Source organism: Saccopteryx bilineata, chromosome 1 (assembly GCF_036850765.1).
Source record: "Saccopteryx bilineata isolate mSacBil1 chromosome 1, mSacBil1_pri_phased_curated, whole genome shotgun sequence".
NCBI classification, from domain to species: domain Eukaryota; kingdom Metazoa; phylum Chordata; class Mammalia; order Chiroptera; family Emballonuridae; genus Saccopteryx; species Saccopteryx bilineata.
Genome location: NC_089490.1, coordinates 333,200,685 through 333,222,500, shown reverse-complemented (window position 1 = coordinate 333,222,500; position 21,816 = coordinate 333,200,685). Strand labels below are relative to the sequence as shown.

Below are 21,816 nucleotides of genomic sequence, written 5' to 3'. Positions count from 1 at the left end.
AACAAATGAACAAACAAAAAAACCTCAACATAAGAGTATGGTGGTTATCAGAGGGAAGGAGTTGGGGGGAGGTTGAAGAGGGTAAAGGGGGTCAAATGCATGGTGACAGAAGGAGACATAATTTTGAGTGGTGAGCACACAGTGCAATATACAGATGATATATTATGAAATTGTACACTTGAAGCACGTAATAACCAATGTCACCCCCCAAAATTTAATCAAGTAAATAAACTACTTCATGCTTTGCTGTATGAATCATATGAGATACTATATATAAAATATTTTAAAATTGTAAAGAAATATGTAAATATTAGTCTGTGCTACTTGGTTTCTTGTCTTTTTGTTTTGGATATTTAAATTTGGCTTCTGTAGCTTATAGTTTTAACCTTAAAAATAAAAATGTTGGAAGCAATTTAAATGTAGCATATTAATCAGGTTTTCTAGAGACACAGAACAAAAAGGGTATGTGTGTGTGTGTGTGTGTCTGTCTGTCTGTCACACCGTATTGAAAGAGAGTGATGGGGCGGGGTAGGGCAGGCTTATTATAAGAAATTGACTCATGCAGTTATGGAGGCTGAGAAACTAAGGTCTACAGCTGGCAAATTGGAGACCCAATCTGAATCCAAAGGCTTAAGAACCAGGAGACTGGTGATGTAAGTTCTAGTTTGAAAGCCTGAGGGCTTGAGACTCAAGAGGAACAGATGTTTTGTTCTGAGACTGAAGATGTGGAAAGACTAATATCCCAGCTTGAGGATAGGCAGGCAGGAATTCCCCTTACTCAGCAATTTTGTTCCCATTCTTTGGAAGAGGCCCTCTCACTTTAGGGAGGGCAATCTGCTTTACTCAGTCTACTGAAAATTTTAATCTCATCTAGAAACACCCTCACACACCCACAATAAGGTTTGGACAAATAAATGTCTGGGCACCCCATGGCCCAGTCAAGTTGGCACATAAAATTAACCAGTACATGCTGTATAAATTTATTTGTGACAACAAAGTAATTTTACCTCCTTTATTATGCTGTTTTTTAAAATGAGGTCTTATTTTTTAAAAGGGTGTTGAAATTTATTAGAGAGAAAATATAGGAAGTCGTCTGACTATGGGTATCTTACTTTAGTTGTTTATTGAAGCTCTATTTTTATTTTGAATTTGTTGGTACTATAAAAATGGGGTTTAGTTTTGATTCTCATGAGGACTACTTCTCTGAGTAATGCAGTACAGCTGTTTCCTGACATAGAACAATTAGGTTACAGTGAGCATTCCTAATATCTATAGATCCATTATAAGCGAAGGAGGGAGGAGGACATGAAGTATAACTTGAGTTCATTATAGTTATTTTAATTGCCGTTTATATTTTCAAACATCTTTATTTATCAGAGACGGAAATCTCTTCAAAACAGTAAAACAAACTTGCACCACATAAAAAGGGACTGGGGTTGGAGAAGGGAGAGATTGTGCAGAGTGAAGGAAATTTCACATTTGTAAGTGCCTATTATGTGCTAATTACTCTGCTGAATATTTTATTTTAATCATCTCATTTATTTAAAAAATGCTGAGTCTTGGCACACAGAGGTGTTAGCTGCACAGCTGGTTGGTTCCACTTTCTACTATTGAGATTAATTCTTTTTATTTGCTAATCTAGTGTTGTGAAGTCCATCTTTTTAGCTTTTGTAGATTGAGAATGTAAATTGTAATTCTGGAGTGATTATAGTCCTTACTTAGTCTTCCCCAGGTTAGCCTACTGGTGTGTGTATATGTATGTGTGTATTTATATATATATATATATACACTCACACACACACACACACACACATATACACATACATACATGTACATACACACACATATATAGTTTGTGAATAATCTGTTAGGTTTTTTAATATATCTCAGTTGTGTTTTCCCTATATTTTTATATTTTTTACTTTCAGAATGGGCAGCCTGAATTCCTATAGAGCTGTGATGGCGAACCTATGACACGTGTGTCAGCACTGATACGCGTAGCCATTTTCGATGACACGCGGCCGCATGCCGAGAAGGATGCTTCATCCTTGGCTCCTGCACGACCAGGTGCAGTAGCTGAGGATAAAACATTTGCTGTAGGGTAGACACTTTGTGCCAGAGGTCTGTAGGCCAAAACAACAGAACTCCGGCACAGAGCGTCTAGTTCCAGGACTTCCAGTTAGGCTGGTAGGAGATCTTTGACCTCATTTCCGGCTGGTGGAGCAGGGAGCAGCAGAATGCCCTGGGGGACGCATCTCTGGGGGCCCTGTGATCGCCATTACCAGCAACCACATAACCACAGCAACCATCATCCAATCTACTGTTCTGGGGTGTTATGGATTTCTAATTGACCATCATTACTGAGATAAGTAAGGGGGAGGCTGGGAGAGGTGAGGGCCTGTGCTATGGGTGCCGTTTCCCGCCATTAGAAATAGCAGTAGCCATCTTAATTTACATAAGATGCAACTTGCAGAATTTCAAGATAGCTTCTGGGCTCAGGTGTTTGTTGACTTGAGGTCAAAGCTTGAGAATCTGGAAAGGTGCCACTTGGAGAATCAAGAGGAGTGCCACTACAAACAGGAAATTTGGAGTGCCTGGAATCGATTACCAGACACTTTTAGCACCCTGAAAAATATAGCAATGTCTTTACTCACAATTTTTTCCTCTACGTACTTTTGTAAGACCTTATTCTTAGTGTTAAATAATATCAAAACCAATAAAAGAAACAGATTGACAGATGAAATTAGTAGCGCTTGCTTGGGGCTTGAAGTTTACAAAATACCAACCTTCAACTGAAGATTTAGCCAATGAAATTCAGCAACAAAAAAGTCACTAATAGGCAGGTTAGTTAAAGAATTCCCCCTCCCCCTCACTTATCTTAGTTCACGGCACCCCACACAAGTTAAATAATATCAAGACCAACAAAAGAAACCCAGTGACAGATGAAAAAAGAAGTCACTAAGCAGGTAAATTAAATAATTAGTTTTTGGTTTATTAAATAGTTATATATTACAATTTTACATTTCTGTTATTTAAACTATAAATATCGTGAAATTATGGTTTTTTTCTCGAAGTGACACACCACCCCAGTTATACTCGGTTTTTTGGCGAATTTTGACACACCAAGCTCAGAAGATTGCCCATCACTGCTATAGGGACTAGTAAATCACAAGTTTTTATTTGTAACATGTGCTATGGGTAAGTGATATTTCTCCTCATCTAGAAAACTATGTCCTACTTACACATCAGGTATGGTGGTTAGGAGCATGGACTCTGGAGCCTCTTACCTGTGTTCAGTTCCTGCTCTGCTGCTTATTGGCTGTGTGACTTCTCTTTTTTTGCTCATGTTTTCTTATCTCTGAAGTGAGGGTAATGATTGTGCCAATCTCATAGATTATGAAGATTGGGTGAATTGACATTGGTATGGTGTTTAGAGCAGTGCCTGGTACATAATAAGTGTTATAAGTCTTTGTGAAATACATAAAATATTCTGTTATTCAAACATTAAAAATTAAATTCCTTATGCTGTTCTCTTTAAATTGGTTTTTCTCAAGAACGGGTAATTTTGCCTTCTAGGAGACATTTGGCAACGTGGAAACAATTTGTTTTTATAGCTCAGGGTATATACTACTGGCATTCAGAGTAGGAGCCAGGGGTGCTGTCAAACATTCTGTTCTGCGTGGCATAGTTGTCCACAACAGCAAAGAATCTGGTCCAAAATCTCATTAGAGTTCTGGTTGAGAGACCCTGCCTTAAAGAAATCAGTATTTGTTAGTGATTACATTTAGAAAGATTAAATAAATAAAACAAAATCAATTCTTTCTTATTGCCAACTGTTTCTGGAAAAAGAGTGTTTGTCAGACCTTTTAGAAATAATTTTCTAGGAGGGTTAATGATCAAGCTCTGGGACTACTAGCAAAGATTGCTAAATTAAAGTTTGGTACTAGTGAGGCTACGATCATGAGGCCAGCCCCTTTGAGGGCCAATTAACTGTTCTAGTTCATGGTCATAGACTGCAAGCCCAGTACTAGTCAACCATCTCTGTGGCAAATGTGGCACATCAATAGCATGGGTAACAGACAGAGGAATATAATGAGTATGATGAAGTGTGTGTAGGCCTGAAAGATGTTGATTAGTGATTTTTTTGTAAAGAAAATCCTAAATTGGGGCCTCTCATGATTATGTGTCATTCTTCTTTCTATAGCTTTTTTGGGTTAGTCATGTTTGTCTCCATATTTGCTTATCACAAACTATGCTGGATTGCTGTCTGTGTCTTTTGACTTATACCTGGAATGTTCATGAAGATATTTGCTTGTGTTTTCTTCTAAATCCTTTATTGTTTATATTTTTCAAATTTAAGTCTATGATACATCTCTAATTTTTGTGTATGGTATGAGGCAGGGTCAGTTTTTGTTCTACATAGATAACTATTCCTCTAGCACCACATATTTTAAAAAAAGATACAATTTTATTTACTTATTTTTTATTGATTTTTTTCTTTTAAGATTTTTTTTAATGGAGTGACATTGATAAATCAGGGTACATATGTTCAGAGAAAACATCTCTGTTATTTTTATTTTTATTTATTCATTTTTTTTTTTAGAGAAGAGAGGGAGAGAGACAGAGAGAGAGAGAGAGAGAGAGAGAGAGGAGAGACTGAGAGAGAGAAAGGGGGAGGAGCTGGAAGCATCAACTCCCATATGTGCCTTGACCAGGCAAGCCCAGGGTTTCGAACCGGCGACCTCAGCATTTCCAGGTCGACGCTTTATCCACTGCGCCACCACAGGTCAGGCTCTATGTTATTTTGACATTTGATTATGTTGCATTCCCATCACCCAAAGTCCCAATTGTCTTCTGTCACCTTCTAACTCATTTTCTTTGTGCCCCTCCCCTCCCCCAGCCCCCTCCCTCTCCTCCCCGCCACCCCGTAACCCCCCCCCCCCCCCCCCCCGCACTCTTGTCCATGTCTCTGAGTCTCATTTTTATGTCCCATCTATGTATGGAATCATATAGTTCTCAGCTTTTTCTGATTTACTTATTTTGCTCAGTATAATGTTACCAAGGTCCATCCATGTTGTTGTAAATGATCCAATGTCATCATTTCTTATGGCTGAGTAGTATTCCATAGTATATATGTACCAAAGCTTTTTAATCCACTCGTCCTCTGACGGACACTTGGGCTGTTTCCAGATCTTCGCTATTGTGAACAATGCTGCCATAATCATGGGGGTGCATTTCTTCTTTTCAAACAGTGCTATGGTGTTCTTGGGGTATATTCCTAAAAGTGGTATAGCTGGGTCAAAAGGCAGTTCGATTTTTAATTTTTTGAGGAATCTCCATACTGTTTTCCACAGTGGCTGCACCAATCTGCATTCCCATTTTAATTTATTATGTTTATATAGATTCTCGTGTTGCCCCAAATGCATCCCCCCTGCCCTGTATTCCCCTTAGTATCTCCCTTGCCCCCCTCCCTATAGTGCCCTCCCCCGTCCCTTCAGGTTTATCCCCTTCTATCATTCCCTTTCCCTCCTCTTTTTCTCTGGTCTCTTTGATCTCACCTCTATCTCAATTCTGTTTCTCAGTTCACATTGTTCATTGGATTCCTCAAATGAGTAAGGTCATATGATATTTTTCTTTCTCTGCCTGGCTTATTTCACTTAACAATAGTTTCCAGGTCCATCCATGTTGTCGCAAAAGGTAATATTTCCTTCTTTTTCATGGCCCCATAATATTCCATTGTATATATGTACCATTGCTTTTTTTTTTTTACAGAGACAGAGAGTGAGTCAGAGAGAGAGAGATAGGGACAGACAGACAGGAACAGAGAGAGATGAGAAACATCAATCATCAGTTTTTCATTGCGACATCTTAGTTCATTGATTGCTTTCTCATATGTGCCTTGACCGTGGGCCTTCAGCAGACCAAGTAACCCTTTGCTTGAGCCAGCGACCTTGGGTCCAAGCTGGTGAGCTTTTGCTCAGACCAGATGAGCCCATGCTCAAGCTGGTGACCTCGGGGTCTCGAACCTGGGTCCTCTGCATCCCAGTCCGATGCTGTATCCACTGTGCCATCACCTGTTTAGGCTGTACCGTTGCTTTTTAATCCACTTGTCCACTGACGAACACTTGGAGCTATTTCCAGATCTTTGCTACTGTGAACAATGCTGCCATAAACATGGGGGTGCGTTTCTCCTTTTGAAACAGTGCCATGAAATATGGGGTATATTCCTGAAAATGGGATAGCTGGGTCAAAAGGCAGTTCGATTTTTGATTTTTTGAGGAATCTCCATACTGTTTTCCACAGTGGCTGCACCAGTCTGCATTCCCACCAGCAGTACAGGAGGGTTCCCTTTTCTCCACATCCCGGCCAGCACTTATGTGTTGTTTTTTTAATGAGCGCCATTCTGACTGGTGTGAGGTGATATCTCATTGTGGTTTTAATTTGCATTTTTCTAATGATCAGTGATGTTGAGCATTTTTTCATATGCCTATTGGCCATCTGTATGTCCTGTTTGGAGAAGGGTCTATTCATTGCTTTTGGTTTCATTGATCCTCTGTATTGTTTCTTTAGCATCTACGTCATTTATTTCCACTCTGATCTTTATTATTTCCTTCCTTCTATTTCTGGGCTTTACTTGCTGTTCTTTTCCTAGTTCTTTTAGGTGCAGCGTTAAGTTGTTTATTTGAGCTTTTTCTAGCTTCTTAAGGAATGCCTGTAATGCTATGAACTTCCCTCTAAGGACTGCTTTTGCTGTGTCCCATAAATTTTGAGTTGTATGTTCATTATCATTCGTTTCTAGGAAGTTTTTTTATTTCTTCTTTGATCTCATTGTTAACCCATTTGTTATTTAATAACATGCTATATAGTTTCCATGTGTTTGAGTATTTTTCAGTTTTCCTGTTGTGGTTGATTTTTAGATTTATGCCATTGTGATCAGAGAAAATGCTTGATATGATTTCAGTCTTCTTAAATTTGTTGAGACCGCTTTTGTGCCCTAACATGTGTTCTATCCTAGAGACTACCATGAGCACTTGAAAAGAATGTATATTCTGCTGCTTTAGGGTGAAAGTTTCTGAAGATATCTATTAAATCGAGTTGATCTAGTGTGTCCTTTAAGTCTGTTTCTTTGTTAATTTTCTTTCTTGAGGATCTATCTAGTGATGTTATTGGGGTATTGAAATCCCCGACTGTTATAGTATTGCTGTTGATCTTGCCATTTATATCCATCAAAATCTGCTTTATACATTTAGGTGCTACTATAGTAGGTGCGTAGATATTTATAATGGTTATATCTTCCTGTTGGATTGCTCCCTTTATCATTTTGTAGTGACCTTTCTTATCTCTTACTATAGCCTTTGTTTTAAAGTTCATTTTGTCTGATATAAGTATTGCTACCCCAGCTTTTTTTTTCATTTCCATTTGCCCGAAATATTTTTTTTCCATCCTTTTACCTTCAGTCTATGTGCATCTTTTGTTTTGAGGTGTGTCGCTTGTAGACAGCATATGTATGGGTCCTGTTTTCTTATCCACGCAGCTACTCCATGTCTTTTGATTGAATCATTTAATCCATTTACATTTAAGGTTATTATTGATATGTAGTTGTTTATTGCCATTTTATTCTTTAAAGCTGTATTCCTCTTTTGCTATATTCTTTTCCCCTTTGATCTGTTTACAACAGGCCCTTTAACATTTCTTGCAGCATTGGTTTGGTTGTAATGAATTCCTTGAGTTTTTTTTTTTTTTTGTCTGGGAAGCTTTTTATTTCTCCTTCAATTTTAAACTATAGCCTTGCTGGATAAAGTAGTTTTGGTTGTAGGTTCTTGTTCTGCATTACCTTGAATATTTCTTGCCATTCCCTTCTGGCTTCAAGTGTTTCTGTTGAGAAGTCGGATGTCATCCTTATGGGGACTCCTTTGTAGGTGATAGCCTTTTTTTCTGTAGCAGCTTTTAATATTTTCTCTTTATCACTTAGCTTTGGTATTTTAATTATGATGTGTCTTGGTATAGATTTCTTTGGGTTTCTTTTTAATGGAATTCTTTATGCTTCTTGAACTTGTGTGACTTTTTCCTGCATCAGTTTAGGGAAGTTCTCGAGGTGTGGTCTGTCTGGAGGCCCGCCACCCCGTCTGCCACTGCTCTGGCCTTTCGGGTATGGTAATTGTCAGCTCCCACCAGCTGTGTCTGTCGCTGCAGTTTTTGCCTCTCCCTCACAGGAGCGGCTGTGTTCACATGCCCAGGTCTACAAGCCTCGGCTAGCCTTGGCCTTTGCCCCTCCCCCTCGGATGAGGCTGCACGCAGCGGCTGGAGCCATAAGCCTCTGAGGGCAGGCGTGAGCTCCTTTGCTCAGTCTTCACCTTTTCTCGAGCTTTTGCCCCACCCCCACAGGTGGAGCCGGATTGTGCGTCTGGCCGCAAGCCTTGACTTTACTGGCCAGGTGGGGCTGTGTGTTTTGGCCTGTTCCCAGGTTTTCTCCTTTCCCCTGCGGGCAGGATTGTAGGCGTGCCCGCTGCCAGGTCGGACTGCTTTTGTGCATCCCCTCCGCTTCCCGCTGGGCAAGACCATGCTCACCTCAATGGCCTCAGTCATAGCTGGCCGGGCTTTCGCCCCCTCAGGACTGTGCTTCCGCGTTCCGCCGCTGCCACTCACCTGCCCTTCAGTTAGCCCTCAGCAGTGTGGGTGGGGCGCTGCAGCTCAGACCCTAACACTCCATACTGTAGTACCAAAGGCTCCCTCTTTCCAAGCGACTCTGCTCTGAGTGCCGCAGGAGAGCTTGTTTGGCTGATGTCCTGCTTCCCATTGCTGGTATAGCTGGTTCCAGGGGAAATATTCACTTCAGATTTGGGGAGTGACTCAGCCCAGGGATTAGGGTGGCTGTCCCTCAAAGTGTTTCTGCCTGTGCCTCCTAGATTACACTCTCTTCCCACTGCTCCAGTCCTCTCCTCTCTCGCCATCCCCTGGGCTCCGGGTGAGTGGTTGTGAAAGACGTTTTCTGCATGGTGCCTTTAGGAAGAATCCTGGGTCTGAGAAATCTAACTCTTTCTCAAAAACAGTATCCTGACTTATTTTGCAGCTAAGTACTATCCATACGCTTCTTCTAGGCTCTGGGACTGTAGGCTGGGGCTTTGTTTCTGTGGCCCAGGACCCTCCCCTCTCTGCTAAACTCACTTCTCGCTACGTGAGTCTCTCTGGGCTGCTGTTTGCTCGGGGGAGCTGGACAGCCTTCTCCACATTTCCACTTTTCCTACCAGTCTCATTGTGGCTTCTTCAGTGTTTCTTGGACTAAACTAAGGAGTCCTCTTAGTTTAGTCCAAAGTTCGTTTTTCCAGATGATGTTTCTTAAAATTAAGTTGTAATCCACTTTGGTTTTGAGAGGTGGAAGTCAGTACGTCCGCCTATTCCATTGCCGTCTTGCTGATCTTACGATACAATTTTAGAAGTGAGGAAAGAAGAACTTTTTTTCGTCATTTTTTCCATTGGTGACCTTTTTATTTTTTAATTTGATCTATATATTAATTTTCAACAAGATGATTTGATTTATGTACATAGTGAAATACTTGCTGTAGTGAAGCTAATTAACATATTATCAATATCTCCTCACAGAGTAATTTTTTTTGTGTGTGATGAGAGCACTGGAAATCTATTTTAGTAGCATATTTTCAGTATTGAATACAATGTTATTACTGATAGTCATCATGCTGTACATTAGACTTGTAGAATTATTCATCCTATATAACTGCAACATTATATCCTTTGATCAACATCTCTCTGTTTTCCCCACCACCTCTGCCACTGGTAACTACCATTCTACTTTGCTTCTATGGATGTGACATTTTTAGATTCAACATTTAAGTGAGATGATGCTGTGTTTGTCTTTCTGTGCCTGGCTTATTTCAGTTAGCATAATGCCCTCCAGGTTTATCCATGTTGTCACAAATGACAGGATTTTTTTTTAAAGGCTGAATATTCCATTATATGCATATGCCACATTTTCTTTTCCTCTCGTCTGTCAGTGGACACTTAGGTTGATACCATATTTTATCTTTTCAAAAAAACACATTTAGTATCATTGATCTGTTGTATTTTTTTTTAGGTCTATTTTCTTTATTTCTGCTCTGATCTTTATTATTTTATTCCTCTGTTAACTTCTGGTTTAGTTCTTTTTCTAATTTCTTGAGGTGTGAAGTTAGGTTGTTTTAGACCTTTCTGTTTTGTAAATGTAAGCATTTGTTGCTATAAATTTCCCTCTTAGAACTACTTTTATGGCCTTCCAAAAGTTTTGGTATGTGTGTTTCTGTTTTCATTTCTCAAGTTATTTTTTACTGTCTTTTTTTTTCTCCAAAGTGAGACGTGGGGGTGGGGTGGGTACGGTGGTGCGGAGTGGAGGCAGAAAGACAGACTCCCGCATGTGCCTTACTGGGATCTACCCGGTATGCCCTCCAGATGGGCGATGCTCTGCCCATCTGGGCTGTTGCTTCACTGCAACTGGAGCCATTTTAGCACCTGAGGTGGAGTTCATGGAGCCATCCTCAGCGCCATGGCCAACTTTGCTCCAATGGAGCCTTGGCTGTGGGAGGGGAAGAGAAAGATAGAGAGAAAGGAGAAGGGGAAGGTTGGAGAAGCTGTGTGCCCTGACCAGGAATCAAACCCAGGACTTCCTTATGTGGGGCCGATGCTCTACCGCTGAGCTAACCTGCCAGGGCCTTTACTGTCCTTTTGATTTTTTTCTTTGACCCATGTTTTTTTCATGAGTATGTTAATTTCCACATGTTTAATAATTGTCCAGTTTTGCTTCATTACTGATTTATAGTTTCATATCATTGTGCTCAGAAAAGATAACTTAATTTCAATCTTAGAATTTTTAAGACTTGTTAGTGTCTAACCCAGTGGTAGTCGACCAGGTCCCTACCACCCACTAGTGGGTGTTCCAGCTTTCATGGTGGGTGGTAGCAGAGTAACCAAAGTATAAATAAAAAGATTTAACTATAGTAAGTTGTTTTATAAAGATTTATTCTGCCAAACAGCGAAAATCCGACATAAAGTACTTGGTAAGTAATTATTATTATATGCTTTAACTTGCTGTAACTCTGCTTTATAAATTTTATAAAGTTAAGTTACTTCCCTACTTTATAAATCACCATTACTGTGGAACCGGTGGGTGGTTAGAAAATTTTACTACTAACAGAGATACAAAAGTGGGCAGTAGATATAAAAAGGTTGACTACCCCTGTTCTAACCTGTAATTTAACCTTGAGAATGTTCTATCTGGCTTGAAAAGAATGTGTATTCTGTTATTGTTGGATGGAATGTTCAGTATATCTCTGTTAAGTCAGTTTGATCTAGTGTTGTTCAAGTTCAAGTCTTCTTTATTGATTTTTTGCCTGGGTGATCTATCCATTGTTGAAAGTGGAGCATTACAACCCCCTACTATTATGTATTGTCGTTCCCCATCAGCAGGCTGCTCTTTTCCCTGGGTTGGCTGAGCTGGCTCTTTTTCTTGGGTCCATATGGGCAGGCCTGGTACCTGGGTCTTCAGTGTTTGGCCTGAAGCCTGGATACGTGGGGCAAGCCTAGAGCCTGGTTTCTTGAGGGTTGGCCTGCTGCTGAGATGTTCCTGTATTTAACCTGAGTTTATGTAGTTGTTTCTGAATCTTGGGTTGTGTGGTGCCTGGTTTCACTTGATAGGCTTGGTGCTGGGGTTTGATGAAATTGAGTGCTCACTTCAGTCTTCTTCCTCTGTTGGGTCTGTATCTCTTTCCACACTGAGTTGCCTGTGGTTTGGGATTGGGTGACGTGGGAAATGTGAGATTGTCTTGCCTACTCTCTTCAGTGCATCTTTTCTTATTTCTGTGCTCAACCCAGGTGTCTCTCACCTGGAAACTTTAGTTCTTGACCAAGTATTTTTGTAAATATCAATAGATAGTTGTTCAAATTGATTATTTCTGTAAGGGTATGAGTGCTGGAAACTTATCTTGTCATTTTACAGATGTCACTGCTGTGTCATTTAATTCTACCTCTTTATTTATTTATTTACTTATTTACTTATTTATTTATTTACAGGGACAGAGAGAGAGTCAGAGAGGGATATATAGGGACAGACAGGAACGGAGAGAGATGAGAAGCATTAATTATCAGTTTTTCGTTGCGACATCTTAGTTCAGCGGTTCTCAACCTGTGGGTCGCGACCGTCGAACGACCAAAACACAGGGGTCGCCTAAAGCCGTCGGAAAATGCGACCCCTGTGTTTTGGTCCTTCGACCCCCACCGGGGTCGCGACCCACAGGTTGAGAACCGCTACTCTAGTTTAACATTCATCACACTGCCGTATTATAGTTTATTATTTTAAATTCCTTAAGGGTTAGATCAGGGGTCCCCAAACTACGGCCCGCAGGCCACATGCGGCCCCCTGAGGCCATTTATCTGGTCCCCGCCGCACTTCTGGAAGGGGCACCTCTTTCATAGGTGGTCAGTGGAGGAGCATAGTTCCCATTGAAATACTGGTCAGTTTGTTGATATAAATTTACTTGTTTGTTATTTTAAATATTGTATTTGTTCCCGTTTTGTTTTTTTACTTTAAAATAAGATATGTGCAGTGTGCATAGGGATTTGTTCATAGTTTTTTTTTATAGTCCGGCCCTCCAACTGTCTGAGGGACGGTGAACTGGCCCCCTGTGTAAAAAGTTTGGGGACCCCTGGGTTAGATCTTATTCATCATTTTTTCTGTGTATGGCATAATTCTTAGTAACACTTTGTTTAATTGAATGTAGTTGTATATGGTTAGTTTCAGAGAATTCAAGAGGAGAGAAAGAAAGAACTGAGAAGGGGCCATTACATTTCTTGGTCATTGACCTCAGGGAAAGTGTTATCTCTAGAATGGTAGAGAGCGAATGGAGAGCTCTCTAGTCTTTCTTCTCTCAAGTCAGTGTTGCCTTCTCTGTACTCCCTCCCTCATTCCCCAGTCATGTCTTTCTAACTATTGTTCCTTTGATACTGCTGTTGCGTCCTGATGGAAAAGATTCCTTCCCACTGACCTGTGAGAATGAGCTCATTTCCCTTCTTAGTGCAACTACTGCCTACATTCACTCTTTCCTAAATTTTCTAAGGCTCTTTGTATTAGTTGCTAACATTTAATCATTCTTCAGTTTCTCTATCCATTTTTTTATTATGTATTATGATTCAGAAAATTTTTATTTTCTATAACATTAAATTGTACATAATAAATTCTTAGATTCATGTCTTGATTTTTAAATATCACTACTAAATTATCTTGGCATCTTGTTTGTTTTAATCTAGAAACCTTTTAAATTCAGAGTTCACGTATAAAAAACTAAACACAAATATGTTTTCAATCTAAATTTAAAAGATAAGTCATGAAGGTTGATATTCTTTTTATTTTTATTTTTGAGAGAGAGAGGGAGGAAGGGAGAGAGATGAGCAGCATCAACTCATAGTTATGTCACTTTTAGTTGTTCATTGATTTATTCGCATATGTGCCTTGATGGAGGTGGGGATGTAGGGGGATCAAGCTGAGCCAGTGACCCCTTGCTTAAACTAGTGACCTTTCAGGCCAATGACCTTTGGGTTCAAGCCAGCTACCTTGGATTATGTTGATGGATCTATATTCAAGCTGGCAACCTTGTGCTCAAGCTGGTGAGCCTGTGCTCAAGCCACCGACCTTGGGGTTTCAGACCTGGGTCCTCAGCATCCCAGGTCACTTTATCCACTGCACCACCACTGGTCAGGCAGCAGGTTGATATTCTTTGTAAAATATATCTGTGATACACTTCTGCCCTCTGACAGGAATCTGTTTTGTTTCTGTGTTTTTGTAGCACATAGTACCTATATTATGCTATATTCTCAGTGCAGGGCAAAAACGTAGGTTTACAGTTGCATTGTGACTTTTTTTGAGTCAACGAAGCTGTTGTAATAATCATAACCAGCATGCCTTTTTACATATGAACAACTGTAAACCTACTTTTGGCCACCCTGTTTTGTTTTTCAGATCTTTTTTTTATTTATGGGCTCCCGTAGGTCAGAAATCATTTTATTTTTTACTTTTTGTATTTCTAGCATGGTTTTTGTTATCGAGCCGTCATATTTGAATAACTAAATGGATTTCTCTGGTTTTTCTCCCTGAGTTTCTCTAATATCCAGGCTGATAAGATCAGTAATATAATTTAGTTTTGTTTTAGTATTTAGTTTTTATTTGAATTACACTTTTATCTTTTCATTTAAATATATATTTTATTTTTGTTTAGAACTGTTTTTTAAGGCATTATACATATTTACCTCAACATCTGGTGATTACTCATCATAGGACCCATGTTGTAATTTCTTGGTATATATTTTACCCATTATACCTTCAATAAGGTTAGAATGTCTTCTTTTCTGTTCTAGAAATTATGTTTTTATAGGGGAGCCAGTAAAATACCAGAGTTTTTACTTAAATTAAAAAATATATGCTGTTCCTCATTAGCTTCCCTGTAAGAGCTAATTTAAGGTGAAAAGTTGGTTGGATTAAACAAAAAAGACTTTCTCCTTTCAGATTGCAGCAATTCTCCGGAAACGAAAATTAGACTATTATATACACAGACTGCTCCCTGAGATCCTACAGTCGGCTTCATTTCTGACTGCTAATGGGGCCTTGTATATGGCCTTCTTTTGCATTTTAAGGTTGGTGCTCATAATCACTACTGGAGGTTAATATATATACAAATTCCTTTGTTGAAACGGAAGCAAACAGATGTTTATGTAAATGTTGTGCAGGTCACTGCTTGTACATTTTTTTCTCTCTGTGAAATGACATTTATTTATACCAAGGAAAACTTATAAATCCAGAAGTTGTGGGCCTCTTGGCCTAAAGATGTAATACAAACTTCAAATTATTGCTATGATTATATAGCGGGAGTGCTTTAATCTAGCATACGTTTTCTGAAGGCCATTATGTTTATCAAGTCATTGATGAGGATTTCTTAACTTTTCGAGTTCATAGATCAGGAACTCAAAGCAGTTGTCCATGATATAGGTAAAGTCCATATGCATTGAACAGACTTCAAAAGGAGTATAAAATACTTGGGTTTATATATCAAATAGTTAATTTATGGCATATCCTACTGATTAAACTTTTGGTCCTGATTCAGCCTTATGTTAATTACCTGTGTGACATGCTTCATATAGTGTAGTTGTAGTTAGAATTCACTTTTTAGTCCTTTGATATACCTAACATATTTCTTAAATATTTACTTTTTATCTTTTTACCCACTGATTGTTAAAAACCCAAACTAGTGTTTTTTTAATCTGTGAAGCTTAAAATACTAACTTTACATTATCCTCATATTAGTGTTATCTATTTAGTGTTGTCCAAAGTTCTGCAGGTATATATATTTTTTCTTTTTTCTTTTTTTTTTTTTTTTTTGTATTTTTCTGAAACTGGAAACGGGGAGGCAGTCAGTCAGACTCCTCCATACACCCGACTGGAATCCACCCGGCATGCCCACCAGGGGGCGATGCTCTGCCCATCTGTGGCATCGCTCTGTCGCAACCAGAGCCACTCTAGCGCCTGGGGCAGAGGCCAAGGAGCCATCCCCAGCGCCCAGGCCATCTTTGCTCCAATGGAGCCTCGCTGCGGGAGGGGAAGAGAGAGACAGAGAGGAAGGAGAGGGGGAGGGGTGGAGAAGCAGATGGGCACTTTTCCTGTGTGCCCTGGCCGGGAAACGAACCCGGGACTTCCGCACGTCAGGCCAATGCTCTACCACTGAGCCAGCCGGCCAGGGCTCTGCAGGTATATTTTAACTGCAATTAAAAATATTTTCAAATGTCTTTTACAGATTTTGCCCTCAAAGCATTAATATTTATAAATGTTCATATTATGCAGAAAATAATTGATAAGGTTTATACTATTAAGTATAAACCTTTCAACTGACCTGAAATCTGTGTAAGAAACTTTTTATCATGTGTTTTCTGGAAAGTTTCTAACACTTGGTAAAACTCTAAAAATAAAGTTATAAGATACTTACTTCTTTTAAAAACTGAAATATAGGCCCTGGCCGGTTGGCTCAGTGGTAGAGTGTCAGCCTGGCATGCGGAAGTCCTGGGTTTGATTCCTGGTCAGGGCACATAGGAGAAGCACCCATCTGCTTCTCCACCCCTCCCCCTCTCCTTCCTCTCTGTCTCTCCCCTTCCCGCAGCCAAGGCTTCATTAGAGCAAAGTTTGCCCCGGGCACTGAGGATGGCTCCATGGCCTTTGCCTCAGGCACTAGAATGGCTCCTGCCCCAATGGAGCAATATCCCAGATGGGCAGGGCATCGCCCCCTGGTGGGCTAGCTGGTGTATCCTGGTCGAGGACATGTGGGAGTCTGTCTGACTGCCTTCCTGCTTCTAACTTCAGAAAAATACAAAAACAAAAACAAAAAAAGAAAAACAAATAAACAAATATATATTGCTATTGCAGCCTATTTCTTAATGTTCTATGAACCGGCTTGGTTAAGTTATGAAAACATATACTACCTATAGTAAGGTAACATCTGTGTTTCTCCTGTAAATGAATCATTGAATTATTTTCCTCTCATTTTTACATTCAGTAACTTCTTAAGTTCTTTGTGGATTTTATATTAGAGGGAGAACTTTCATTTTTCTTAGGCAGAAGCTTTCTGATGTCTTGTTTAGAAATACCAATGTTATATATGCTTAACAGGTTTTCTGATCTTTAAAGCTAAGCTTCAGTTAAGATCATTTCATCTTTGATTCTTGATCCTTATTTGTATGTGTGCTCACAAAAATTAAGGGATCAGGGAATATACAGATACTCCAGTACTTTCAGCTTTTTGTATAGTGCATTTTCACCAATGAAATAAAAGTTGGTTTTGCATCTCATTTGCATAGTTGAACAACTTTCTTTGACTTGTTTGCTTTTCTGATGTTCTTGTTAATAAAAAGAAAATCAAATGCCTTTTTTATTGCTTCGTATTCATTTTGAAATATTTCCTAATTTTTGTGAGAAGTATATAAATAATATATTTAATAATATAGATAAATAAATATATATATATTTACCCTATAATGTATCATTTAGCAATTGACCAACTTTGTTCAGAAAATTTCTCATAATTATGTGCAGCTTCTTCTTTTCTTAGGAACATATTATCTTTCGAAGGAAAATATGTCTTCCTAATGTCTCTAATATTTTTCTCTTTGAAAATCCAAGCTGCTAATGGTTTTATATAATGTATGAGACACAATGTGGAGTCTTTCTTTCAAGAGACATATCTGAGTAAATAAAAAAATTATATAAACACATAACCAAAAACATGAAATATTTTAATATTTTAATCCTTGAGTTATCAAAGATTGTAGAAGCAAAGAGGGAGAAACATTTGTTGAATATTTATTATGTTAAAATTGTTAGCAATTATTTTAATAACAACAGTTAACATTTTCTGAGTGTTTGCTATATGCTGTGCATGGTGCTAGGAAATATCTCATTTAGTTCTCCATAACAATTATGTGAGATAGATAATATTATTATTTCCTTTTGATAGATAAGGAAATTGAGAACATAGAGGGGTAGTGAGCAATGTTGGGTCCAGGGAATGTCTGAATGAATATGACTGATGAAATTATTAGAGGGAGAGATACCTGTTAGTTTGCTGTTGTAGTAGCTTGAATGAGAGATGGTGAGGGACTTACTAAGACTCGGGGCTATAGGTTGAAGAGGATTCGGAGAGATTAATTGCATATGGAAAAATTTAAAGGAATGATTTAATGTATGGGGTAAGAGAGAAGGAGAAGCCAAGGATGTCTCCAAGTGCCACACATGGATGGATAGGTAGTTGTTGATGCAAAAGTAGAGGAGAGAGAACAAGTTCATGAAGATGGGGGAGATATAATGACTTTGGTTTTGGGCATGTTGAGTTTGAAGTGCTGCGGGACATTTAGATAAGAGTGTGAACTGAGAAGGGGAGCTTCTGTTTGTAATAACTGAAATGGCTAATTAGAAATTTCATAAAAACATTCTAACTTTGAATTTCAGGAAAATACTTGGAAAATTCTACTCATGGAGTGCTGGCTTTGGTGCCGCTTTGCCAGCATCATACGTGGCTATTCTAATTGAAAGAAAAAGCAGGTAAATTTTTACATATCTATATATTTAATCAAACTGATTTACTGTTTCCCATGACAACTAAATTTTTTTTTTGCTTATCGTTTATGGTAGTTCAGGTATGAGAAATATTTCCACATTTTTCAGTCTTGCAGATATATGATAGAAAATTTAATTGTATACTGATACTATTAAAGGCTTTGGATAAAATAATTTTTACCGTCAGATGCATAATTATTGCTGACAACTGCTTTGATTCCATCTTTATCCCAGAGAATCAAATGTGGTCATGTATTAAACAAGTTGGGGTCATCTTTCAGTTTATGAAGATGTTTATTGTAATCATCGATCCACTTTTAAGATCCAGTGATAAGATACATCTTATCAGGTAACCAAATATTTACTTAAACCACTGAAGTCATTTTTAATACACTTTTTTTTTTTTTTTTGACAGAGACAGTGAGAGAGACAGAGAGGGGGACAGACAGGAAGAGAGAGAGATGAGAAGCATCAGTTCATAGTTGTGGCACCTTAGTTGTTAATTGATTGCTTTCTCATTTGTAACTTGACTGGGGGGCTATAGCAGAGTGAGTGACTCTTTGCTCAAGCCAGTGACCTTGGGCTCTAGCCAGCGACCTTGGGCTTTAAGCCAGTGACCTTTGGGCTCAAGCTGGTGAGCTCACGCTCAAGCCAAATGAGCTCTTGCTCAAGCTGGTGACCTCAGGGTTTTGAACCTGGGTCCTCCTCCACGTTCCAATCCTGTGCTCTGTCCACTGTGCCTCTGCCTGGTTGGGCTTAATTCTTTTTTTTTTTTTTTTTTTTTGTATTTTTCTGAAGCTAGAAACCAGGAGAGACAGTCAGACAGACTCCCGCATGCGCCCGACCGGGATCCACCCGGCATGCCCACCATGGGGCAACGCTCTGCCCACCAGGGGGCGATGCTCTGCCCATCCTGGGCGTCACCATGTTGCGACCAGAGCCACTCTAGCGCCTGGGGCAGAGGCCAAGGAGCCATCCCCAGCGCCCGGGCCATGTTTGCTCCAATGGAGCCTTGGCTGCGGGAGGGGAAGAGAGACAGAGAGGAAGGAGAGGGGGAGGGGTGGGGAAGCAGATGGGCGCCTCTCCTGTGTGCCCTGGCCAGAAATCGAACCCGGAACTTCTACAGCCAGGCCGATACTCTACCACTGAGCCAACCTACCAAGGCCGGCTTAATTCATTCTTATAAATGTAATAGTATCTATTTTTTGTGCTTCTCTGTTTGATTATATCATAATTCTGTTGGATTATTAACATTATTAAAATCGTAAGACTGATGGATAGTATTACTATAGCATAATCAAGTCAGTATTGCTAGAAACATAGGTTACCTACCTGACAGGAAAGTATTGAATAGTAGTTCAGAGTGTGAATTCTGGAGCTGTATTACTCATTGGCTTAGGGGGCCAGCTCTGTCACTTACTGTGTAACTTCTATGGCTTATTCCTTACCTGAAAAATAGAGAGTGATAATTTACTCAGATAGTTATTTAGAGAATTAAATGAATTAATATATATATATATACACACACACAGTATATAAAAGTGCTTGAAATAGACTTGAACTTAGTGTTAAGTATTCCTATTGTTGTTTGTCCATAAGTAATGGGAGAGTTATTCTAGTGATTGAAACTTCCTGATCAATTTAAAAATGTGGATATGGGTTTTGGAAACATGAAGCCAAAATATGTTACTTATCCATAAAACCTTAATGATGCTTTAAACTAAGTTTGCTATGATTTATTTATAACACTTGAATAATAAGATAGTATTTTTGAAGTTATATTCTTTTTCGTTGATGTATTAGTCTAGGTCTATGTTTATAATTTTAGTTTTAAAAAACGGCCCTGGCCGGTTAGCTCAGCAGTAGAGCGTCGGCCTAGCGTGCGGAGGACCCGGGTTCGATTACCGGCCAGGGCACACAGGAGAAGCGCCCATTTGCTTCTCCACCCCTCCGCCGTGCTTTCCTCTCTGTCTCTCTCTTCCCCTCCCGCAGCCAGGGCTCCATTGGAGCAAAGATGGCCCGGGCGCTGGGGATGGCTCTGTGGCCTCTGCCTCAGGCGCTGGAGTGGCTCTGGTCGCAACATGGCGACGCCCAGGATGGGCAGAGCATCGCCCCCTGGTGGGCAGAGTGTCGCCCCTGGTGGGCGTGCCGGGTGGATCCCTTTCGGGCGCATGCGGGAGTCTGTCTGACTATCTCTCCCTGTTTCCAGCTTCAGAAAAATGAAAAAAAAAAAAAAAAAAAATTGTTTCTTTGAAGACCAACATTTGTTTAAATACAATAACACCAAAGTAATATTGTGTTTTGATACTAAAAGCTATAACTTCTTAGGCATAAAGAAGTTTTTTGGAAGTGAGGTGATAACTTGGATTTTGGTTGCTAGTTTATTTCTTTTTTTTTTTTTTACTTTTGATAGTGAATTTATTCTTTTAAAAATACCTTTTTGCTTTTATTTTTTTAAAGTAAGCTGTGGCACTAGTACTTTGTTTGTAGACATCAGGCATTCACAAAAAGTTTGTAGCTGCTAGCCTGGTCAGGTGGTGGCGCAGTGGATAGAGTGTCAGACTGGGATGCCGAGGACCCAGGTTCGAGACCCCGAGGTCGCTAGCTTGAGCGCGGGCTCATCTGGCTTGAGCAAAAAAAGCTCATCAGCTTGGACCCAACGTTGCTGGCTCGAGCAAGGAGTTACTTGGTCTGCTGAAGGCCCACGGTCAAGGCACATATGAGAAAGCAATCAATGAACAACTAAGGTGTCACAACAAAAAACTGATGATTGATGCTTCTCATCTCTCTCCGTTCCTGTCTGTCTGTCCCTAGCTATCCCTCTCTCTGACTTTCTCTCTCTGTCCCTGTAAAAAATAAAAATTAAAAAAAAAAAAAGTTTGTAGCTGCTAAAGATTATGGCCTGTTCTGAATATTAATTGGAGTGGTTTTACTGTTTTAATAACCTCATCCAGCGGTCAGCAAACCGCGGCTCGCGAGCCACACGTGTCTCTTTGGCCCCTTGAGTGTGGCTCTTCCACAAAATACCACGTGCGGATGCTACCTCAATAAGGAATGTACCTACCTATGTAGTTTAAGTTTAAAAAATTTGGCTCTCAAAAGAAATTTCAATCGTTATACTGTTGATATTTGGCTCTGTTGACTAATGAGTTTGCCGACCACTGACCTAATTAACCCCTGGCTGGTTAGCTGCTTTGGTTAGATTGTTGTCCTGAAACCCGGATGTTGCCAGTTCAGTCCTTGGTCAGGGCCCATACAGGAACAGATCAGTGTTTCTGGCTCTCTCTCGCTCCCTTTCTCTCTCTAAAATCAATAAATAAATTTTAAAAAACCTAACCAAAAATTTAGTTTAGCTTTTCTGTAAGTACTATGACATGGTTGCTGAAAAAAAATCAGTCTTTAACCTTCATGTGACTGTTATGTAGTTGACCTCTTTGTGACATGTTGATTTATTCTGTTGTTTATTTCGTGATGGCAATAAATACCTGGAAATAGTTCTTTATTTTATTTTTTTGAGAGTTGTCTATGTATATGTATGTATCAACCACAAATCCTAGTTTGGGGTCTAATTAAAGATCTTAAATTTAATCTTTTATAAAAAAGCTAGCAACTTTTTTTTTTTTTTTTTAATAAAGCAGGTTTTTAAATTGTTTTGGAATTTACCTTAAAATATAGCAAGGCAA

General features: G+C 39.5%; 1 protein-coding gene across 3 annotated transcripts in view; it reads left to right on the top strand.

Moving 5' to 3' along the window:
• TMEM135 (transmembrane protein 135) overlaps positions 1 to 21,816 on the top strand; it is a 368,866-nt gene that overhangs the window by 107,957 nt on the left and 239,093 nt on the right. For all 3 annotated transcript variants that reach the window (XM_066248597.1, XM_066248596.1, XM_066248595.1), the window contains 2 exons: positions 14,543 to 14,670; positions 18,026 to 18,118. In XM_066248597.1, the coding sequence (XP_066104694.1) occupies positions 14,648 to 14,670; positions 18,026 to 18,118 (116 nt within the window). In that variant the 5' untranslated portion in view covers positions 14,543 to 14,647. The remainder of the gene's footprint in view (positions 1 to 14,542; positions 14,671 to 18,025; positions 18,119 to 21,816) is intronic.